The sequence below is a fragment of the Achroia grisella genome, unplaced genomic scaffold (assembly GCF_030625045.1).
Source record: "Achroia grisella isolate CSIRO2021 unplaced genomic scaffold, CSIRO_AGI_Agris_v1 utg841, whole genome shotgun sequence".
In the NCBI taxonomy this organism is placed as follows: Eukaryota; Metazoa; Arthropoda; class Insecta; order Lepidoptera; family Pyralidae; genus Achroia; species Achroia grisella.
The window spans coordinates 2,428,895-2,453,947 of NW_026713039.1; the positions used below are offsets into that span (position 1 = coordinate 2,428,895).

The 25,053-nt window shown below is 34.5% G+C and overlaps 1 protein-coding gene across 1 annotated transcript in view; it reads right to left on the reverse strand.

Annotated features, from left to right (window-relative positions):
• Positions 1 to 688: 688 nt before the first annotated feature.
• The window catches only part of LOC131852232 (LIM and SH3 domain protein 1), a 34,879-nt gene continuing 10,514 nt past the window's right edge, over positions 689 to 25,053 (reverse strand). Inside the window, exons 2-8 of the mRNA XM_059202879.1 lie at positions 20,175 to 20,269; positions 8,961 to 9,093; positions 8,045 to 8,180; positions 3,652 to 4,179; positions 2,690 to 2,799; positions 1,280 to 1,327; positions 689 to 849 (exon numbers count right to left, since the gene is read on the reverse strand). Coding sequence (XP_059058862.1) covers positions 700 to 849; positions 1,280 to 1,327; positions 2,690 to 2,799; positions 3,652 to 4,179; positions 8,045 to 8,180; positions 8,961 to 9,093; positions 20,175 to 20,269 — 1,200 coding nt within the window. The 3' untranslated portion in view covers positions 689 to 699. The remainder of the gene's footprint in view (positions 850 to 1,279; positions 1,328 to 2,689; positions 2,800 to 3,651; positions 4,180 to 8,044; positions 8,181 to 8,960; positions 9,094 to 20,174; positions 20,270 to 25,053) is intronic.

A 25,053-nucleotide genomic window follows, 5' to 3' on the forward strand; every position in this document is an offset into this window, starting at 1 on the left:
TTACTGTAGTACACTTAATACAAAGTCATCTGCGTTTTGTCTTGTCTTTTACAGTCACCAAGTAGCTTTCTTTGTAAGATGTGTTTATTAAATGGTCACAACCAAAATGTCCTTAAAGCAGCACTTGCCTAGACAGATTTTGTAGAGTCTTATACTATTATTTTGAAGCTAAAGATGTAATTACACAACGGCCGTGGTCCAGCGGTTTAGCACACCGTTGCGGGTTCGATTCCTAGCACATTTATTTGTGTTCACAAATTAATATGCGAGGTTACACTAGTGTTTGTATTCTTATTTATATGATTATTTATATCGGTATGAGTGTTTTCTATGTATATTATGTGTATTTATAATAAAACATGTCTCAGTATCAGTTTCTTAGCATGAAATTTTAGATGCCTCAAAGGAAAAAAATAAATATTATTATTATTTAGTTGTCTAGTACCCATAAATCACTGGGACTAGATGATCTAGGGTTATTTAAAACGCACGGGTGTATATATTATACATATATTATACATATAAACCTTCCTCTTGAATCACTCATCGGTGCGTCAAGACGTAGTTTTAAAGATTTAAGCATACATAGGGACAGACAGCGACAGCGACTTTGTTTTATACTATGAATTATTTATCTGAACAATCGTGGTATTATTCCATTATTCTTTAATATTACGTTATTAGTTACGAGTCGTGTTGTTAGTTAGCATACTGTAAAGGTTTTGAGAGACGTTCAACATAGTTAGCTGGCAGCATGCCGGTGTGTCCGGTGCGAAGGACCTGCCCCGTCATCCAGCCTTCGTCGATCGAAGTCACGTTTGATATGTAGTCGCCTTCTCGGAATGATACCTGCGAAAGGTAATAAATAATAATATAAGATTTTCTATATATCAAATTATATGAAATAAAAAATCATCTATACATATAAATAAAATTGGAGTGTCTGTTTGTAGTATTGAAATAACCGTTTTTTACTACATGTATATGAATATAAATACGGTACAGACCACAAAATTAAATTTTTTACAATTTTTCTCTGTCTGTCTGTTTGTTCCGGCTAATCTCTGAAATAGCAATTTTGACGGGACTTTTTTTGGCAGGTAGCTTATTTAATAAGGAGTAACTTAGGCTACTTTTATTTTAGAAGAAACTCAAATGAATTTCTTTTTTTAAAGCCAGTTTATTTACATTGGGTACTTACATATATATTTTAGAAGATCAAACTAGAATTAGAAGGAAAGGAAGGAATTAGAGTCTATGTGTATAGACATGTACTTACTTCATCGCTATCGTTCGCTTCATAATCGTACATAGCTACGTACACCACCTGAAATGTATTATTAAAATAAAGAAATTAATAAACAACCCTATACCAATATTATTATAATTAACTTATATAGGTGTCTATGTCTAACATTGAAATGAAAATGCGGAGTCACATGGCCTGCATGAACAACTGTTGGTATGCACACGTTTGTATCTAGAATTGAAGAAGGAAAGGAATCGGGGGGAATTAGACTATGACTATGTGTATAGACATGAAGACAACGTTGTTTAAAGCGTATTGTCAGTCGTTTTCATCGCTATCGTTCGCTTCATAATCGTACATAGCTACGTACACCACCTGAAATTTATTATTAAAATAAAGAAATTAATAAACAATCCTACACCAATAAGTATTAGGGATTATTTTCGTATAAACATTACCAATTCATTTAGTCATTTATAAATAAATAAATAAAATAAATAAATAAATAAGTATTAGGGATTATTTTCGTATAAACATTACCAATTCATTTAGTCATTTATAAACTTCCTTCTCTTGTTTATTATTATAGTTACATTATATGGAATCAATTCAAAATATATATGTTCATTTAGGTTTATTACATTCATGATATGTCAAATCTACCGTCAGTGCTTTTAGGTAAGAAAAAATGATAAGAGACTCAGCTCTTTATTCTTTTTAAAGGAACTTGTATCTAATAATATTTATTCTATTGCACTTATAAAATTGTACAATTTGTGCAAGCTTAGTGCCATATGGCAGTCTTTACCTGACCTTTGGGTAAGAACAGAAAGCGGTTGATGGGCAGTGGTGGGAAAGGACAAATCTATAATTTTACCCAACATAGGTAAATGCTTCTGGACAATTCACACCACAACGTTATCTAGTCCCAAGCTAAACAGCGTTTGGGTTATCGGTATTAGACAACTGATATAAATACATAGATCCATTTTTGGTTGTAAATACATACATAATATACATAGAAAACACCGAGACCGATACAAACAATCATACTCATATCAAATGTTTGTACCATGCAAGGAATCGAACCCGCGATCATCGGAAGTAAAGCTAAACCGAGGCCGTCAAATGTACATGATTACAAAAATGCAGATTCATTTCCAAATTCGGCTTCGATGGTCCAGCGGCTTACTTCCGATGGTCGCGGGTTCGATTCCTCGCACGGCATAAACATTTTGTATTCATGATTATGACTGTTTTGTTTGTATCGGTCTGGGTGTTTTTGTTGTATCTATATTCGTATCAGTTATCTAGTACCCATAACAAGCTTTAGCTAGCTTAACTTGGGTCTAGATGGCGCGATGTGAATTGTCCTGAGTTTATGATTATGATATGAAATTCAATTAGGGGATTCGAAATAGTAGAGAATGTACACTATACCTGATTCTGAGTTTTTTGTACGGGCGCTGACTTCGCTTGTTCAGCGAGCGGATCCATGTCAGTCACCCGGCCGATCTGACGGCTGGCCTGCTGCTGGGGGTGATGGGCACCTGTAACAGGACGACGACAGACATAACAGATAAATTCAAAATTCAAATTCAGAATATCTTTATTCAGTTAGATCTATTACAGACTCTTATGATATATCAAATCTACCATCAGTTCAGAATGCGGAGAACTGACAAGAAACTCAGCTCGTTCTTTTCAAATAAATGTTGTACATATTTACAAACAAGAGTCAAATTTTAATTCAAATTTGTGAGAATAATAAGAATACATATGGATTTCTAATAGTTTAAATTGCATTTAATGAAGAATTGTACAGTAGTATCATACTTGGTGAATATTAATAGTTTATTTGTAAATAATATTTGTTCACATTTATAAGTTATAAGAACATATTTATGACTATAATATAGTAAAGTCAATATAAATTTATCTCTAATTATATATATAGAAATATAGTATATATATACATGATAAACAAACCCAGACGTGTTGTCTTTTATTACAAATATTTAATTATACTTAAAAGCAGATCCCAGTCTTGACTAAAAGAACAATAGAAGGAATAAAATTATTGTTATTACTAATGTACTGATATATAGGTGGTAATATATTTTTATATGTGTATGATTAACTTTCACATATCCATAAAGGATCCTTAATTTTTTTTACTTAAATTCCATCAATTTATCTCATTGAAATTTTAACATAAAATAGAAGACTAATTCATGAAAAACGGCATATATTTTTATTAGAGTCATACCGGAGATCACTACGAACATCCAAACTCATCAACTTCACCTCATAATATTACTAAATATAGACAAAAAAAACATAACCATAAACCAAAAACACCATGACATTGCTGCGATGATAAATTAAAAAAAGTCACAAACCTCTCTTCGCATCACTAGTGCTGTTATAGATGAGCGTCGCCGACGCCCTCTGTGTGTTCGGTGGCGCCCTCGGTCCATCACTAACTGGATCGTAATCTTGAATCCTGCCAATCTTCTGATTATTACCAACCGTGTAATTCTGCTGATACTGGTAGTCATCATATTTCTGCTTATAATACTGTTCATCCGAGCTCGGTTTGTATGACTCCGTATTATTTTTGTATTGCTCGTACTGCCTCGGTTGGTAATTTTGAGGGGGCGGTTGATAATTTTGTGGGGGCGGCTGGTAATTTTGAGGGGGCGGCTGGTAATTTTGAGGGGGTGGTTGGTAATTTTGAGGGGGCGGTTGGTAATTTTGAGGGGGCGGTTGGTAATTTTGTTGGGGTGGTTGGTAATTTTGTGGAGGAGGTTGGTATTGTTGGGGTGTTTGGTAGTGGTTCTTCTGGGGTAAATTTAGTGCTACCGGGGGCGGAAGCATCTCGGTAGCGTAGTTTTCAAGTTGCTGATGATAGTTGTCGGTTGCGACTTCTTTATAAGCATGGACAAACAAACAACAAGTGAGACACAATGAATATAAGGAAAATAAAGCTTTTACTATGACAAGTGTTATTGTTTTTTTATAAATCATGCATGCAATAGGGTTTTAAAATTTCAAAAAATGTATTGTTTTAGAATAGTTAAATAAATAGGTTTTAATGTATTAAAAAATAAATAAAAGAATATAAGTAGATAAAAAACGTTCTAGATAAATCTCCGAAAATTAATTTTATTTTTATTAATTACGTTTAACGGCTCTGAATACAAGTCCTTTTGAGCCCAAGCTTAACAAGCACAGTAAACTCATAAGAAGTTATACAAAAGTCAAAACATATATTTCACGTAACATTAAAAATAAAGTATTGCCAGTTTAAATTGTTTTACCCTAGAGTTAAAATTAAGGTAAAAATAGCATAATTATTGTAACGACTGAAATTTAATTATTGCATGCACAAATTATAAATAACAATGATCAAATAACACTTGTACCTACAAACATATTGGACATGTATTATAAACTTTATTTTCCCGGTATGACAACGTTAGCAACAATAATGATTATGATTATGTGGTTCTAGGTAAGTACGAATATAAATAAATGGCTGGTATGTTGCATTGGGTGATTACATATTTTGTGTACAGGATATTTATACTCATTATGTTAGGTACTAGTTACGGCTACTACTTTGCTCGCGTGTACACTTTTAGACCTAATTATGCCGTTTATCTATATTAATAATTTCGTCAAGGGGTACGGTAGACTCGAACGAAACCTTATGTGAATAATAAAACATAAAAAAATATTGATTTCGAGTCGACAACATGGATATATGTTGTTTCGGTTTTTCAAAATTCGGATTATGAAGTATTTCGTTAAATTCTAACGACACTGACAAACAAACCGCAGTCGCCATCTTTTCATTTCACTAGCATTTTTTTCGGTCGTTGACGTTTCGCGAAAATATTGTTTTTAACACTTTTTTATGATAAAAGAGTATGTATTTTTTCTTTAAACCTGAAATTGGCCGATTGCGGGACAAATTTGCCAATTTTTTTTTATTTGTTTGTATCTGGATACAAGTTCTTTTTAGGCCAACTTAAAATTTACAAAAAAATAAAAATTTTTTGTATAAAAACTTTTACACTTTTTAGTTACTATATTTATTAAACACAATGAACGAAGCTTTACAAATCTATGCCTTGCTTACTTGTAATATTCCATGAGAACCGATGTCTACAGAAATATTTACCCACATTTCACCCGAACGAAGCCGGGTTTTCATCTAGTTAATTAATAAAATGGCAGATGGTATTATTTTTTATTGGGAGTTTTAGATTATTGTCAGGTACTAACCTGTAAGACTGCAACCTGCATAGATCTATTGTGCTCGCCCTTTTCCAAATTTCGCTATCTAAACCCGCCAGGGACAAGAATTAAAGGATATTCTTAGGAGCGATGGTTTTTATCTCCTCAGGATAGTGTATACTTTCCAAAGGAGATATTTCGTTTATGCATGAGTGGGCTACAACCACGTAGGATCTACCTGTAGTGGCGTTTTCTGTTTTGCTTAGCAAAATCTGTAGATTGTTGTTAAGCTAAGGCCTAATTTCGCCATTTGTTTATTCAATTCGCAGTGTTCAGTGGGGGCCGTAGCTATGATGCATATATTGTTTTTACTCAATAACAATAGTCTAGATAGATGGTATGCTGAAAATTTATCATAATCTGCTTCTTCCTTATCCCATTTATTTGAGGCCGGCAGAATATGTTTCCTTCTTCCATTCATCCCTGTTCGCAATCATCTCGTTTCATTTACTCCCTTTATTACCGTATGATATTTCATCTCTTTTTCGGCCTTCCTCTGCTCTTATAACCATCCACAATCATATGTAAGACGTTCCTTAAAATATTATCTTCATCATTACGAACGCATTGGAAAGCCAACTCTCGCCTGACGGATACGACTTTAGTCTGAGGGCAGCGTTAGGTTGGTTAGAAGTGATCTCTTTCGGAGAAAAACCCAATCCTTCACATTATTGTGTAACTACCTTTATTTTTTTAATGTTACAACATTGAACGTTCTGCTGGTCGGCCGACTGTTAAGATTGTGGTCGGTAATGAAAAAAGAGAGCTTTTTTGATCAAAACATGTAATTTTTATATTGTCGTCCGTCTGTTTTGTCGTATTCGTCTCGTCAATTGTTCTGTCTGTCCTAGTTACGTCTTATAAACGGCCAGCAACGCGCATGTGGCACCTCTGGTGTTTTAGGGGTCCATAGGCTACGGTAACCGTTTACCATCAGATGGGCCGTATGCCGGTTTGCCACCTACGTGGTATAAAAAAAAATGCAGCAACAAAGTTCAATAAAGTATATCATTATTAGGCGTTTAGCTATTTGACTACTGAACCCTAAAAACTGAGTACCTATTTGTTAAAACATCACCTCTGATCCATAGTTCGTTTAAACATGCTTACATTATTACCATGTACTTCTTTCGAAAAAAAAAACGCAAGTCATTTTTTTTTAACTCTAATGGCAATCTTGTTGACGTTCTAGCTGATGGTAAGTGGTAAGAGTCACCTTTAGATGTGACGGCCTCGGTGGTCTAACGGTTTAGCACACCGACTTGCAATGATTGCGGGTGCGATTCCTCGCACGGTACAAACATTTGTATTCATGAGTATGATTGTTTATATCGATATGGGGGACTTCTAAGTTTTTTTTATTATATACAATAAAAAAGAAATTTAGAAGTCCTTCAATCCTTTAATAAGAAGTTTCACAGTTTTTTTTATATATGTATATATTTGGATATATAAATTCTTAGGCTTACTGCGATTTGAACAGGACATTTTTGACAGAAGATCCTCTGTAGATTTTCTATGTTTAAATATTTATTAAAATAATGTATCTAAGTATTTATATCAGTTGTCTAGTACCTATAACATAAACTCTGCTTGCCTGGGACTATATGGCGTTGTGTGAAATAAAAAAAACGTCAATTTCTGTTTTCCCTTCCTAATACGTACCATCCACAAATTATATAGTAACTACCTATTGAATTAGTGAATTATCCCGCTTAGATGAGAAAAAAAGATGAATTATGTATCAAAAGTTTAGATTTAAAATCTTGTACAAGCAAAATATGTACCCATTTTAATATTCTTACTATATAGTTAATAGTCATACCTCACAACAATGATAATCATGATTTTATTTTATTAAATGAAAAAAAATGTGTCATACACCTTTCGGCCTCTTATCCACGTATATGATAAGTGATTCGCATATAAAAAACATTGAGGTATTATGTTTGTATTTGCATAGAGAAAACACGGTATAGAGTAGATAACTACAACAAACATTAACAAAGATAAGAGGATATTAGCCTATTTCCACGCTGGCCAAGCAGCTTAGTATAGATAAATATCACCTCATAAATGCGACTTCATAATAGAGATTTTTAAGGTATTATTATTTTGACGGCCTCTTTGGTCTAGTTATTTTGCACACCATCTTATTTATTCAAACAATACAAACATTTGAATTCATGAGTATGTCTGTATTATTGTTTATATAGTATTAATTTTTTAATTTATTACCATCGTTTTTTAATTACATTGACCTGTTCTACATATTCCAAGAAGCGCTGTTAACGAATCAATTGCAGTGTTAACACCGCAATTGATTTAAGTCCTCTAATAATTGTTATGCATAATACCTCAATGTTAGAAAACATGTTGAACAAAAACCATTTGGAGAATGTAACACAAGATGCGTGTGTACTCATGTCCCAGTGCGTTCACAATAAAGTAACATAAAATTATATTTTTATAAAATCCGGAGAAACTCACCAACCAGTTCACCGTTCTCGTTTATCTGCCGCTGTTTCTCCATTTGTGCCTTCTTCTCCAATTCTCCATGGTATGCTACATTGCTAATGATCTTTGTGTTGGCTTTGATTCTTAATGTTTCTGGATCGTCGGCTACCTGTTTATAAAAAAAATATATACTCACGACTGTAATTCTTGGTAGGACAGTCAGAAGCGTCAAATTTGCGCGTCATGGTAAAACAAAGCTACCAAACGGATACTTATTGGACCATACCATTTGTATACGTCCGATTGCACGAAATAGAAATAGAAATAATCTTTATTCAAATAAACTTAATGTAAACACTTGAATAGTCATATATTTTTATACTACCACTCATTCAAAACGGTACACCGTCCTTACTCTAATGTATGCAATTAACTAGATTGCGCTCGCGACTTTGTTTGCGTGACCATCACGACGTGGATAGTCATCTATCCTTCTCCATCTCAAGACAGTTAGTTAATAAACCAACTAATAAACCTTAAGTCAGACATAAACCAACTTTAAGTGACTGATGTTAGGTGGTTGGTAGTACTTTTATCTATACATCTATACATATAAATAAAATTGAAGTGTCTGTTTGTAATATTTAAATAACCATTTTTTACTATATGCATATGAATATATATACGTTACATATACCAAAATAACATTTTTTATTTTTTGTCTGTCTGTCTGTCGGTCTGTTTGTTCCGGCTAATCTCTGAAATGGCTAGACCGACTTTAACGAGACTTTTTTTGGCAGGTAACTGATGTAATAAGGAGTAACTTAGGCTACTTTTATTTTAGAAAATAATATAAATTTAATAAAAAAATATTAAAAAATAATATCAGTTTGTTAGTCATTTCAAAGAAACCATAAACACAGAGTACGATTGTGTAGTATCTACGAACCTGTGTGAATTTCCCCTTGCTCTTCTCGAAGTCGGCGTGATACTTGACATTGCTCTGTAGCTTCGTATTTTCAGCTATCCGCTTCAGTTCCGGCGTCTCCGCCATTGTTGTGTGTTTGGCTTTTGGCACGTGTCTGCAAAACAAAGTTATTTATCTGTTAATAAACAATATTTTTTGTTATTGTGAACTAGTTGTATCTCGTGGTTACGCTTATAATAATATATTTCTTTATTGCGCGCAGAATTTTTTTCCAAATAAAAATATACTAAACAACAGGCGGCCTTATCGCTTAAAGCAATCTCTTACGTCTGTAAGAGATTGCTGGGAGATAACAGCTTTGAGTAAAGGAAAGATACCTCTGTGGCGCACTATAAAAATATATTTAGATAATATATGAATACGTATACAAACATATATAAATATTAAAGATATACACAAATAAAATATAATAGCTACATAGTTTTTTTATATATTTATTCATTTTTTTTTTATATCCATAGACATGAGGTTTATTCTTTTATTTCCATTTTCTGTGACGAGGTCGTAATAACCATAGTATCCCGCATTTCGTCCCAAAAAATTGGAATAAACCTAAAACTAAATTAAAATAATAAGTACTTAGTTACAATCCCATTTGCAACAAAGAAAAGCGTGAAAATAGCATATTATTTTAATAAGAAAGTATCTACTACATTTGCATAACGTTGCTTATTTACATATATTCATGAATTAGCAATAATATTATAATTAGGTGCATTATTGTAGTCATTTAATTTATATCACCCATTATAATCTGATAAATGGAACTATATATTATTTATATCAGGAATAGAAAGTTATTACCTTAAGATAATAATAATAATAATAACAACCCAGTACAGTCCACATACTATCGGACACATAATTGATAGAAATATATAGCTCTGGACAATTCACACAATGTCATCTAGTCCCAAACCAAGCAGAGTTTTTTTTATGGGTACTACTAAACAACTGATATAAATACTTAGATACATTTTTTTCTACAATACTCATGAATGCAAATGTTTTGTTAAAAAAGTAATAGTAATATGATAATGAACAAGGTTTACAGATAAGCTCTATCTCTAAAAAGAGATTTTTGTTGCAAATGTTTGTACCGTGAGAGGAATGGAACCCGCGACCATTGGAAGTAAAGTGGCGTGATAAACCGCTAAACTACCGGGCCTTCTAATCATATATTTTTTAACATACAAAATATTGATACTCATGAAAACATATTATTAGGGGGAAAAGGGGATTGTTAGTAATGTGGACTGATGATCTTATTGCTAGCAATGTATCATCTCAGATTGATCTCTACGCGGTTCGCCCTGGAAACCATCGTTATAAATACTTGATGAATTTGTCACGATGGACTAACTGATCTGACCTCACCTTATCATCCTCCACTAGTGCCCCGCCAGTGTAAACCGTTTGCGCAGGCGGGTGCACCATTCCATTATCATCCATAAAAAAAACATTATTATTTTGTGCGAGAAACGAACCCGCGACCAACGGAAGCAGGTTTGCCATTCCAGTCACGTTAAACTACCAAACTACGCTACCGAGATAAAAGACCTCGATTTTTTAAACTGGTACATCTCGTAAGATATCAGTTTTGTTTGGTTGTAATCCAGTTGGGAGCAAACAATGAGCAATTGACCCGGTTAATATGCTATGCATAGCTCAGCCGTGAAAGTGGTTGAAGGTAATCTATGCCATTCCACTGCGACAAGGGTATTTGCTATAAGTGATAAGTTTTAGGGTTCCGTATATTATTTGGACAAGGGTATTTGCTATAAGTGATAAGTTTTTGGGTTTTGTATATTATTTGGACATCGTGAGCCACTTAACATTTCCTACTCCACCCTTTGGATTGTTAGCAGTTGAAGGTAATCTATGCCATTCCACTGCGACAAGGGTATTTGCTATAAGTGATAAGTTTTTGGGTTCCGTATATTATTTGGACATCGTGAGCCACTTAACATTTCCTACTCCACCCTTTGGATTATTAGATTGTTAGCAGTCGACAAGGGTATTTACTATAAGTGATAATCTGTATATTATGGACATTCTTAACACTGCTACACCCTTAGGAAGTTGAAGGTATCTATGCCATTCCACTAAGTGATAAGTTTTTGGGTTCTGTATATTATTTGGACATAGTAAGCCACTTAACATTTCCTACTCCACCCTTTGGATTGTTAGCAGTTGAAGGTAATCTATGCCATTCCACTGCGACAAGGGTATTTACTATAAGTGATAAGTTTTAGGGTTCCTTATATTATTTGGACATCGTGAGCCACTTAACACTTCCTACTCCACCCTTTGGATTGTTAGCAGTTGAAGGTAATGTATGCCATTCCACTGCGACAAGGGTATTTACTATAAGTGATAAGTTTTTGGGTTTTGTATATTATTTGGATATCATGAGCCACTTAACACTTCCTACTACACCCTTTTGTGGAGATTATTAGCAATGTACCATGTTAGGTTGACCTCCACGCGGTTCCTTCTGGAAAAATAAATTCATGGTGAATTTGTCACGATGGGCTAACTGATCTGACCTCATGTTCATATTATTATCCTCCACTGGTTCTTGTTAGAGCAGGCAGCCGCACCATTTCATTATCATCCATAATAAAAAAAACTCCACCGTTGGGTTGACTGGAAGGAGGGATCTCTTAGAGATAAGTCCTCCTCATTCATAATTTAAGAGCGACACTTGTCGGTGGAGCTCTTGCCACTTTCCACGATCCATCATACTTTTTAAACCTTGATACGACACGACTCCAATTCTGTCTTTCATTTGCTTGATGTAGCTGTGTCTTGGTCTTCCTCATACCCTCTTTCCTTTTATATTTCCCTCAATAATAACTTTCATAAATTGATCCTACGATGGTAACATTACTTCTATATAATGTATTCAAAGTGCAATAAAGGTATACAATATAAAATAATATAATATTTACGGCCTCGGTAGCACAACACGTTAGCGATGGTCACGAGTTCGATTCCTCGTACGGTGCAAACATCTGTATGATTGTTCGTATTGTCTGGATTTTTTTAGGTAAATTATATATGTATTTACAAAAACTATATTAAGTAGTCAACTGAGATACAGTTGACTAGTACCTATAACACATGCTCTAGCTTGGGACTAGATGGCGCTATGTGGATATTACAGGATCTTTATTGTATATCCTTTATGATATAGTCCAATATAATGGCCACCTAGAAGGGTATTATAGGACGCTGTTCCTGTATATAAACGACGGCCAGCGTGTTTGCCATTCAAGTAACATTAATTCAAGAAGGGTATATCAAGGTTTCTTAAGGATCGACAACGCGCAAGAAAACCCCTAGTCTTTCAGGCATCCACACGCTACGATAACCTTTTGCCATCAGATGGGCCGTATGTTTGTTTGCTACCATAGTCGTATAAAATAAAATCGAATCAGCTCTTACTTACGCTATTTAAGAAAGTAAAAGCAACAGATTAATTGTTGAAAATCTAGAGCGATATGAATCGCGTGCCGACGCAACGCGGTGCGTCCATTGAACAGCCGCCATGCGACATAGGAAAGATCCAGAAATATCGATGTCAAGTCACCGATAAAGTCTATAAAAAAAACAAACCGCAATTTTCTGTTTTTATTTTTAGCCGTTCTAGTATTTTTTTGTGAAAATAGCAAAAGCGTCACTCGAAACTGTTATTTTAGTACCATAGTGGCTGCGCCCGCCACTTCGTCCGTGCGAAATAGCCGATGAATGACGAGTTTCCATACGAATTTTCCTGTTTTATTTTACCCCTTAAGGGTAATATTTTTACAATCTTTGAATGTCATATTTATTTATATTTAATCAATCATCTGCTTCTTCCTCAACGCATTTTGGGGTTGGCGTAATATATTTATTTATATTTAATCAACAGCCTAAAAACAAGTTTTAAGCCTCTATCTAGACTTTAAAAATGTCGATACTTCCATAAAACCTTCATCTCCCATATCAACGCTCTACAACCCTTATTTCGCATTAAAAAGTACTATATCCTTTCTCATAGTCTAGACTATCTGTGTAAATTCATTTAAATCGGTTCAGTAGTTTTGACGTGTAAGCGAGACAGACATACAGACAGACAAAGTTACTTTGGCTTTATCATATCTTATTAATTAATATTATAAACGCGAAAGTTTGTTAGTATGGATGGATGTTTGTTACTCTTTCACGTAAAAACTACTGAACGGATTTTGATGAAACTTTACACTAATATAGCGTATACATCAGAATAACATATAGGTTATAAATTTCATTCGGCTGAAACTTCGGGCACAGCTAGTAATATTATATAAGTAAGCAAGTAACGATTAAAGATTATATAACGACGATTAAATAGAAAAATGACATTTTTCAAAATTTCCACCTAGAATTGCCTCCTTTTATATAAGTCACTTAAATTAACCGCGCCGTCTTAATCATTATCTAAATACTTTTAAAATGATATATAAAACATCTGTAAATTAAAAACTTAAATAAAAAATTTAAATAAATAAAAAAAAAAGAACTGTAATAATCTAGACAAACGTCTTGTAAAAAATGTACATTTTGAATACAGCCATTTTTCTATTTAACCGACGATTTTATGATTTTTTTAGTCAGCATCAATATACATCGATATTTTGCGTTAACGATGTCGATATTAATGTGTTTCTAATATCGATCATCCCTAATGCGACACTTTTACCGGCACGCGGATACATGACTGGTTTCTTGTGATTAGAAAAAAAATACGTCGCGCTAATGACGGTAAATTGACGTAATCTACACTAATATCATAAACGCGAAAGTCTGTCTGTCTGTTTGTTTGTTACAACATCTCTAAACGGCTGAACATTCTTGTTTTGATCTCAAGATAAATTATATCACATAACATTAATGTTTCCCTAGATAGATAGATATATAGATAAGCTTTATTTTTCAAATTTTACATTATTATAATACTACTATCCTGCAAAACTCCTGTCGGGGTTCGTCTGCAAGCGAATAGAATAGAATAGAATAGAAAATCATTTATTCAAATAAACTCACATTGAAGCACTTTTGAATAGTCATCACATTTTTTTAATCTACCGCTCATTCGGAAAGCTGTCTCATCACAAGAAGAACGAGCAATAAACTTGTGTGTTGCTCTATAATCAAATATAAAAAATATTGAATACACAACTGGTTAAACAATTAATACGAGGAAATCAGTCATAGTGATTAGAGCAGACCAGTCCCTACAAGCAGCACTCGTTTACGAGTATGACGGAAGAGCCAGCCATCACTGTGCTCGACCATATTTTAGGGAGACCAATGACCCGGCCCACCACGCCGCCACAAGTCTGGACATTTTAGTGAGCATGACTACTCAAAACATCTACTTACTAAATAGGTACATGTTTATATATTAATTTAGACAGTATTTTACGATCACTGCGAACAGGGATGAATAGAAGAGAAAATCATATTACGCCGACCAAAAATGAATGGGATAAGGAAGAAGCAGATGATGACGATGATGATGATTTTAACATACACATAAAATATAGTAAAGCAAAAGCAAGTATTGAACTGTGTGTCGTAGATAGATAATTTCTTTTTAAGCAGACAATATACTATGGGGCCGTTAAGTTACGTAAGCACTATGGGGCGGCCTACCACCCATGTCATCCAAAATACAATGACACGGGTGGTAGTAATCATCTTCTAGACTCCCCGTCTAGATGATGATTACGTCATCGGTAACATTTCTACACGAATGGCAACCCTCACGTTGTCTTTGCTAAATAAAACAATACATTGATAAATGTTTACGTTAACAAGGGGGGGGGGGGGTAAGAACTTTACTTACTTTTGCTGACAAGGGGGATGGGGGGGGGGGGTAAATAATTGTAATAAATCTGCTTACGTAATACTTGAACGGCCCCTATGTCAGGTTGCCCTCCATGCGTAAAACTTTGTTCAGAATAGCTTTAATCGAACCCGCGACCATCAAAAGTAAAGCGGTGAGCTAAACCGCTACACCACCTTCATCATTTAAAGTTATCATCTTTAAATGATGCTTGCAGGCTTTTTTTATCTAACTGCAATGGAAAACATACTGACGGCCAACATGATGGTAAGTGGTGCCAGTCACTTTACAAATTAGTGAACATATGACCTAGTACCCAGTCACGTGATCATCATCATCATTTCAGCCCGGAAGACGTCCACTGCTGAACAAAGGCCTCCCTCAAATATCTCCACGACGATCGGTCCTGCGCTGCTCGCATCCGCTCTTTACAGCGATCTTTGACGGCCTCGCAAAAAATTCTAACTAAATAATATATAATACAAATAACGGCAGTTAAATGATGTCGTAGTATATGTCAGATAACAGCCTCGGTGGTCTAGCGGTTTAGTATACCGCCTTACGTCTAATGGTCGTGTGTTCGATTCCTCGGCACGGCACAAACAATTGTATTCATAAGTATGATTGTATGTCCGATACATCTGGGTGTTTTCTATATATAATGTGTATGTATTTACGAAAAAAATAAACCGATGTATTGGTATCAGTTATCTAGTACTCCTAACACAAGCTTTAGCTAGCTTAACTTGGGACTAGATGGCGCTGTGTGATTTGTCCACATTGGAGGCCTATGCGTTGCTATGCTATGCGTTTTCCGGTTCGCGGACGCCACTCGAGGATTTAAAATAAACGTAATAAACAAACCGAATAAGGCAGTCATAAACATAACGACACTTTCGACGTCGTTTAAAAAACAACAGTAAGTGACGTAATGCGGCCAGTCACCAGATTGTGTGATGAATAACAATTTGTATGACTCCCTGACCCGCCTAACTAACTTTTGAACCATCAATAGTAATATAATAAATAAAATACATAACATCGAAAAAACCCAGACAGATAAAATGATACTTATGATGAATACAATTTTTATTTATTTATTTAGTAACTGCCGCGCATTCATCCGCGTGAAATATATATTATTTTTCAAAAATAAAAGTAGCCTAAGTTATTCCTTATTACATCAGCTATCTGCCAAAAAAAGTCCCGTCAAAATCGGTCCAGCCATTTCAGAGATCAGCCGGATCAGCCGGAACAAATAGTCAGACAAAAATTGTAATTGTAAGAAACGTTATTTTGGTGTATGTACCGTAAAAATTTTCACATGCATGTAGTAAAGGTATTTCAATATTACAAACAGACACTTAAATTTTATTTATATGTATAGATTTTAATTTTTGTACCGTAAAAGGAAGTAAAGTGGTGGTGTATAAAAAATAGACTGTAACAAAACAATAAAGACACTACCAACTGGATGAGTAACTAATAAAAAATTCTAACTAAATAATATATAATACAAATAACGTCAGTTAAATGATGTCGTAGTTTATTTCAGATGACAGCCTCGGTGGTCTAGTGGTCGTGGGTTCGATTCCTCGCACGGTACAAACATTTGTATTCATGAGTATGATTGTTTGTATCTGTTTGGGTGTTTTCTATGTATAATATGTATTTATTTACAAAAAAAAATGTAACCATGTATTTATATCAGTTGTCGAGTACCCATAACACAAGCCCTGCTGAGCTTGGGACTAGATGGCGCTATGTGAATTGTCCTGAGATATTATTATTATTATTATTTAGTGAAAAAAATCTTCACTGTATATCCTTTTAAGGAGGCAAGTAGGGGGTAAACTTCTTACCCGATAATCAGACGATTTTTTTTAGACTAAAAAAGTCGTCTGCGTGGGTACCTCAGTCTTACCTATATCAGCCAAGCAGCTTGCTTTGTAATCTGATATTTGAAGGCTGAGCTAAGGCAGTGAAATTACAGGATAAGAGACTCGACATCTTAATCCTCCGTAATGCCATATTGATATCGTTAATATGAAAGTGTGTCTGTTTGTCCATAATAGACATAACTTTCGACGCCGGTTAAAAAGCAACAGTTAGTGACATAATGTTGCGGTCAATCACCAGCGTGTATCATGAATAACAATTTGTAGTATTAACACGTGCAATTTATTTTAATACTTTTAGCTTTATAATACGGTTGAAATTTCAATGTTACATTATAAGACTGAATAGTTACAGAGAAACTATGATAAATTGTATACTGCACGTTTGTTGGGGGGAAGGAATTGTTAGTAACGGGGATAAGGGCGTATATCTGCTAATAATATATCACGTCAGGTCGATCTCCACGCGGTTACCCCTGAAAATCTTTATAATTAATTCCTGGTAAATTTGTTCATCCTATCATCCTCCACCGGAACTCCGCCACCGTTACATTATAATCCATTAAAAAAAACAATGTTTTGCCAAATCTCCATTTATTATAAATATGTACTATTAAACGTTCAATCAATTTTACTGCTTTTAGCTTTAAGATAAAGTTTAATTTTCATTGACTTTACATTACAAATTATGACGTTACGTTATATATTATTACACATTTTCCCCTGTACATCATTATTTTTCGTGAAAAACAACATTTTTTTGCCATGTTAGGTCTATCTCCACTCGGTCTCCCTGGAAACCATCAATGTTAATTCTTAACGAATTATGGTGTATTGTATATATTTGTATGATAATAATTTCACATTAGTACCTCTTTTCATGACAACTGGCCGCTTACAGACAACACTGACATTTTCCATATTTCACCCATAAAATATTCTCACCTCATCCATCACTCACGACATACAGCTTTAATCTTATATATAAAACTAGCTGTCCCGGCAAACGTTGTTTTGCCATAAAATAAAAAAAAAAAAAACGGCTTGGACTTCTCCTAACATTTTGGGGGATGAAAAATAGATGTTCGAGATTCTCAGACCAACATCTATTTTTCATACGCTCACAAAATTTCATGAGAATCGGTCAAGCCGTAAATTTTTATTTTTTATTTTAAGGCAAAACAACGTTTGGCGGAACAGCTAGTTCTATATAATATTTCCTAGTATCGATTTCTGTAACTTTTCTTAATATACATTTTTATCATTAGTTGAGGGTCTATTTTATTTATATTATAATTACAATTCCTAGCGACCCCACAGAATTAAGCACTATGTCCTAACTGACGTGACTTCATGCTCACCATATCATCATGTTTTATACATGACCACTTTTCGAATAATCATTTGGATTAACTAATGACGGCCTCAGTGGTTTAGTGATTTAGCATGTTGCTTTACTTCCGATGGTCGCAGGTTCGATTCCTCACACGGTGCAAACATTTAGGTATATTCATGAGTATGATTGTTTGTATCGGTCTGGGTCTATATATATTATGTATGTATTATATTTACAAAAAAATATCTAAGTATTTATATCAGTTGTTTAGTACCCAGACAACTGTCTGGGTACTTTACTTTACTTTTTTTTGTAACACAAGCTTTGCTTACCGTGGGACTAGATGGCGCTGTGTCAATGTCCAGGGTTATTTATTTATTCATATTTAATTATAAACTAGACTATGACCGCGGTTTTGTCCGCGTCATCATTTTCATGATGAGTAGTTAAGCCGTTAAGGCGTGAAAGCGTAACAAACAAATTCACTTTCGTATTCATTAATTGTGAAGACTACCTCGGTGGTCGAGTGGTTATGTAAACTGAATTATCAATAGATGTTCGCGGGTTCGATTCCCGCACAATACAAACATTTGTGTTTGTATTGATCTATTACTTTTTTTTTTCACAGAAGCGTATATATGTCACAAATATAATGGAAGAACAAAAACGTAAAAGACAAAAATTGTAAATAAAAAACATATGTCAAAAATAAGGAAATATTATAGGAAGAGATCTGTCGCCAATAATTTGAATATGGTATGATATACCAGTAGAAGATGGCAAGCTAGGCGTTCGAACCTCGGCTCATGCCGTCTTAATATCGATCCCTGTTTGAATTGGAGGGAAACTCCGAGCAGTTGCAAATGTAGATTTAGTCCCTAATGAATGAAGATTTCATTATTTATATCAAAAAACGTATATTCAAAAGGGCAACACACAAGTTTCTTGCTCATTATTCTTGTGATGAATCTGCGTTCCAAATGAGTTGTAGAATCAAAAATAAGACTATTCAACTACTTTTAGAAGATTGTAGAGAGATTTTGTTGGTATACCTCTCGCTCCCATTTCGACTGCATATAAATTAAACATATAGCCATTTTTCATTAATACGTTATATATATATATATGTATTTGTATAATTTGTTTAATATCCCTAGCACAAGCTCTGCTTAGTTTGGGACTATGGCACTGTGTGTTCAGCGTTATTTATTTATGTTTTATGGCCTAGGACATATGACTGACTTTCATTTGGCATTGAGAATAAAACAATATTATATGTTCATACGAAAATAATCCTTAATGCTAATGAACAAGGCTGTTTTTAATGTAGAATGTAATTGGTATGTGACCAACGGACGTCATTATTGTGTATTCATAATAGAGGGGTCACTTTCATTTTTGTTTGTGCCTCATATCCTATTATAGAATGTTGTTAGTCTGTTTGTAGAATTGCAGCTCGAGAACCGTGAAAATGGTGAAATTTTGACCTGGTCAAAATTTATACATATACATATAATGACAAATAAACTATCGACCCACGTGATGGTAAGTGATAACCAAGGTAATACTGGGGGGATGGACGAGGGGGAGGGGATTGTTAGTAATGTGAACTAATAAACCTAATATTAGCCATGTACTATATCAGGTCGACCTCCACGCGGTTCCCCTGGAAACCATCATGATACATTTCTAGTGAATTTGTCACGATGGCCAACTGCAGGTCAGTTGGCCATCGTGACAAATTCACATTCGGAGGAGGATGGCCATCTTATGGTCATCCTCCTCCACTGGTAGCCTGTTAGCGTATACCGTTAGCGCAGGAGAATACAACATTCCATAATCATGCAATCAAAAATTTGATTCTTTGCGGAGATTGCTAGGATTGTCAGATAGACCTCCACACGGTTTTCACTGGAAACCATCGTGGTGAATTTGTGAGTACCTATTGTGTTAGAAGTAATTTAGGCTACATTTATTTTAGGTATTTTAATCATCCTAATAAAAAAAGTAAAATTTCACGAGTCACAGGTAAAAATGTAAAAATAGAAATAGGAAATTATACTCACGCTTCACAATACGGCAGCTTCCCGTATCCTTTGTACGTGCGCATGTTCAGCGTCATACCGCACTCTTGACATTTGAAACATCCTTTATGCCACACCTGCAAACATATGAAAAAGTTTATTTTTTTACCTATTCTATGACGATGTAAGTTGTAACACTTGTAACCATTATTTATAACAGGAATATTCCCCCCTAGGAATGGGGATTGTTAGTAATGTGGACTCATGACCTTACCTAATTACTAGCAATGTACCATGGCCAGGTTGACTTTCACGCGGTTCCCCCTGGTAACCATCGTGACCAACCAATCAACTGACCTGACCTCATGCTCATCTTATCATGTCCCACTGGTGCCCCGCCAGCGTAAACAGTTAGCGAAGGCAGGTGCACCATTTCATTGACAACCATAAATCTCCAATTATTTGTGGTCGGCGTAATGTTTTTCTGTACCATTCATGAATGATGAAATAATAATAATCTCAGAATAATTCAAACAGCGCCATCAAGACTCAAGTTAAGCTACCTAAAGCTTGTGTTACGGGTACTAGATAACTGATACAAACACAGATTTTTTTTTCGTAAATACATACATATTATACATAGAAAAATAAACGCAATAAATATTCATTTAATTTCAGAGACTTCAGTGTTCAAATATAAGACGGAAAGTATACTGCTTGCCTATTGCTTAAATAAAAAAAAAACTACAAACAAAGCAATTTGCACGTTATGATTGCCGTTAATTTTAACTGGTCGTGTTATTTAACCGGTTATTAGGTAACGGATAACCCACTGCGCCAGTTCACATAATACTGCAATTAGCAACAATACTGAACGTTAGTTATGCTGCGCCCGCGCACTCTACTCTGATACAAGCACAAGCTGACCTATTATGCAATTTTATAGCAACTTCGTTGAAAATTGAACTTTCTAGCTTATATTATACTGAGGGGAAGGGGATTGTGGGTCCATACCTACATAACCAAATTGGCCTTCAAGCGGTTCCCTCTGTAAACCGTCGTGATAAATTCCTGGTGAATTTGTCAAGATGTGCTAACCAATTAGACCTCTGGAAACCATCGTGACAAATTCCTGGTGAATTTGTCAAGATGTGCTAACCAATTAGACCTCTGGAAACCATCGTGACAAATTCCTGGTGAATTTGTCAAGATATGCTAACCAATTAGACCTCTGGAAACCATCGTGACAAATTCCTGGTGAATTTGTCAAGATGTGCTAACCAATTAGACCTCTGGAAACCATCGTGATAAATTCCTGGTGAATTTGTCAAGATGTGCTAACCAATTAGACCTCTGGAAACCATCGTGATAAATTCCTGGTGAACTTGTCAAGATGTGCTAACCAATTAGACCTCTGGAAACCATCGTGACAAATTCACGGTGGATTTACACGATATGACCTGACCTGACCTCACTCTCATCTTATAATCCATAAGAACGTGGTAGCTGATTGTTATAATTTTGAAGCGGTCAACACTCCAAATTATTAACAATCAGCTTCCAAGTTCCAGTTCCAGTCAGGTTGACCTATACGCGGTCCCCCAGGAAACCGTCACGATAAATTCCTGGTGAATTTGTTAATATAGGCTAACTGATTTGACTTATCCGCTAGCCTATACGTAGCTAAATCCTCGCAAATTAGCCAACGTGTGCAGTTAGCACATACTGGTTCTTTCCAAAGAAAAGATATTCATTTGTTTTCACATTCTGTCATCGAGGAATAAAAGAGCTACATAATAAGTATGACGTTTTAATTAATACATATATATACAAATATTACTGATTTAAACTTTTATCCATCTATACATACAAATAAAATTAGAGTGTCTGTTTGTAATATTGAAATAACCGTGTTCTACATGGATATGAATATAAATACGGTACATTTTTTACGTTAAAAATTTTTTTTTTTTTTATATTAAAAATTATTTAGTATTTAACTTAGCCTAAGTTGCTTCTTATTACTTTTATTTTAGAAAAATAAAAGTCGTGTGTACAGCTAGTCTTAAATAAAATATGATTCTGTTCTATATGTATACAGGACAGGAACATATTGTTTTATGTATACAGCTGCAGCATGCAGTTAGTACGTTAATATATTGATGTAATTAGACGGTAGTGTTTATCTAAATCTGCTTAGATTAGATAATTTCTTATCACTTTCATTAGAAGTGGCTTATCTAATGAATTGCTGTTATAAATAGACATCATACTGACTTTAGACGCTACGAATATACGACTTCTATTCGATATTGAATACTATTCACCTACAGATAAGGAAATATTACATAATTCGGCCGAAAAAGATTACCAAAGAATCGACTTAACGACCTCGGTGGTCGTGCGAGATCCAACCCGCGACCATAGGAAGCAAGGCGGTGTGCTAAACCGCTAGACCACCGAGGTCATCCGATACAGTTCTGAGGTTCACATAAAATTGGCAAAACAAATATGTTTGTGTTCATACAAATTTCTTAAAAATGTAAATCTGAACTACATGTATTTAAAAGAGCAAAACGCAAGTTTCTTGCTCATTCTTCTTGTGACGAGTCTATTTCGAATGAGTGGTAGAATAAAAAAACTATTAAAAAAGCAGTCTGCCCTCAATCTGCCATAAAAAAAGATTCAAATCATTACATAGTATAAAACAAAGTCGCTGTCGCTGTCTGTCCGTCCCTAAGTATGCTTAAATCTTTAAAACTGCGCAACGTATTTGGAAGCGGTATTTTAAATAGATAGAGTGATTCAAGAGGAAAGTTTATATGTATAATACATGTACATCCGAGCGAAGCCGGGGCGAGTAGTTGGTGTCTTATAAAACACTTTCTTTGTAAAAAAAAAGGCTTTTTATAAAATTTAAGAGATTATAAATGAAAATAATGTTTTTGTAGAAAAAAAATAACTTAAAATTCATAGCGCTGACAATGTTATATAATTGAACAAAGATTGAGTGCGTAGCGGTTAGTATGTTGATCGTCGCATGCCTAATCCTTATTAACATCATTTATTTCAAAATCGATTTAGTAGTTTCGACGTGAAATATGAGTAATAAAAATTACTTCTTCTCTATTTCTCGGATATTCCATTTTGCCACACAGATAGTAAAGATTATTTCTTCTCTATTTCTCGAATATTCCATTTTGCCACTACAACACGGCGCATGTGTAATGCATCCGAAACAATTACATATCTACAACATATCAAACACCCACGTAAATCATTAGTCATATACTTAATTTAAATTTACATTGTCGATAGTACACAGCATATATTCATTATATAGGTACATATAAAATTTAAAAAAAACAAATACTGACATCACAAAATATACTGGGACGCCCTTGGACCTCATGCGTTGCCATTCCTGATGAGTCATGTCTTCAGAATGAGTATTGTCTTGTATATATATAATATAGTAATTTCGACGGGGGTTCAAAGGGGTGACGGGTTCTTAGGCACTAAAAAACTATACGGAGTCTAACAAACATACAACTAAACCAAATATACCTACGAGCGCTGTTGACGGAGTCGAGAGAGGTGTATGCATTTTATCGGGATTAACATTCGTACCCATAGCGGTGCCATCAAACTAAAGTGGTATTCATCAGGTAAGAGTTGCTCTTTAGCTGCTCAGAAGTACTTTCGAAGGTATGGAGTGCCATCTTCACTTGCCCCTCATTGTCACAGTCATGATGGAAATACCATTTGCGGCCAATAGTATTAGAATAGTTAAAAATTCCTACAACTGAGCCCGTGCAAAGCCGGGGAGAAGCGCTAGTCCACACTAAAAAAGGAAGAGTAATAATAGAAAGGAAAGGTTTTGTATGTTTGTTAAACTACTAAAACTTAAAAACTACTGGGCCGATATCAAAATTTCTTTCACAATTAGAATAATACGTTATTCCCTTGTAATATGGTCTATATTTGTTATTAGAAAAAAAACAGGTATCCCTACTATAATTTCAATAATGTAACCCAAGATGTAAAAACATATCACACGCACAAATCCAGGGCGCAGCGCTAACCAAGATATAAAAAACGATGCCAGGGCAGAACACTAGTATATAAATCTAATTTGGAAATTCGACCGACAACCATTACGGTCACAATTCTTTATGATACAAACAGAATTACAGAGATACAATCGTTATTAGTTCAATGGGTGGCCCAAATTGAATTATTAAATCAATATTAAATGTAGGCTTGGACGACAGGGTGACCATGATGTCTGTTGTAATATGGACATGCTCCTGATAATTTATTTTGATACGATAATTAATTTGAAAGCTCTATCTGCCCAATGGTAAGTAATATTTACCCATATAGATATATAGCATACGACTTCTCTTACCATGAGGAATAAAGTGGTACAATATGCACAAGAATTTCGATTGATATTAAAACATATGAAATATTTGGAGTGGAGGATAGGATGGAACTATTATTGAATATTACGTTATAACGTATATACTCGTATATGGAGAGTATATATAGTCAACATATAGACATCGATGCGTAATTCTTTTTTTAAACTGTTATCCAGGTTAAATATACCAGGAATTTATCAGGATTGTGATGGATAATATTGTATGTATTATATGTTTGTATGTCGGTTCTTTATGTGCAGAAAGTTATTGCATCTACTCCTCGATAACTATATAAAAAAATCGATGCAAAAAAGAGTAAAATAAAGTCGTATAATTTCCTGCGTCACAAAATTACAAATCAAATTATATACATTCCTATTAAATCCTTTAAAAAAAAATGGCTTTTAAATGGCCAGCAATAAACTATGAAGTCCACAACAGTTATGGTTTCCAGTGGCATCCGCGTGTAGGTCAACCTGACATGGTACATTGCT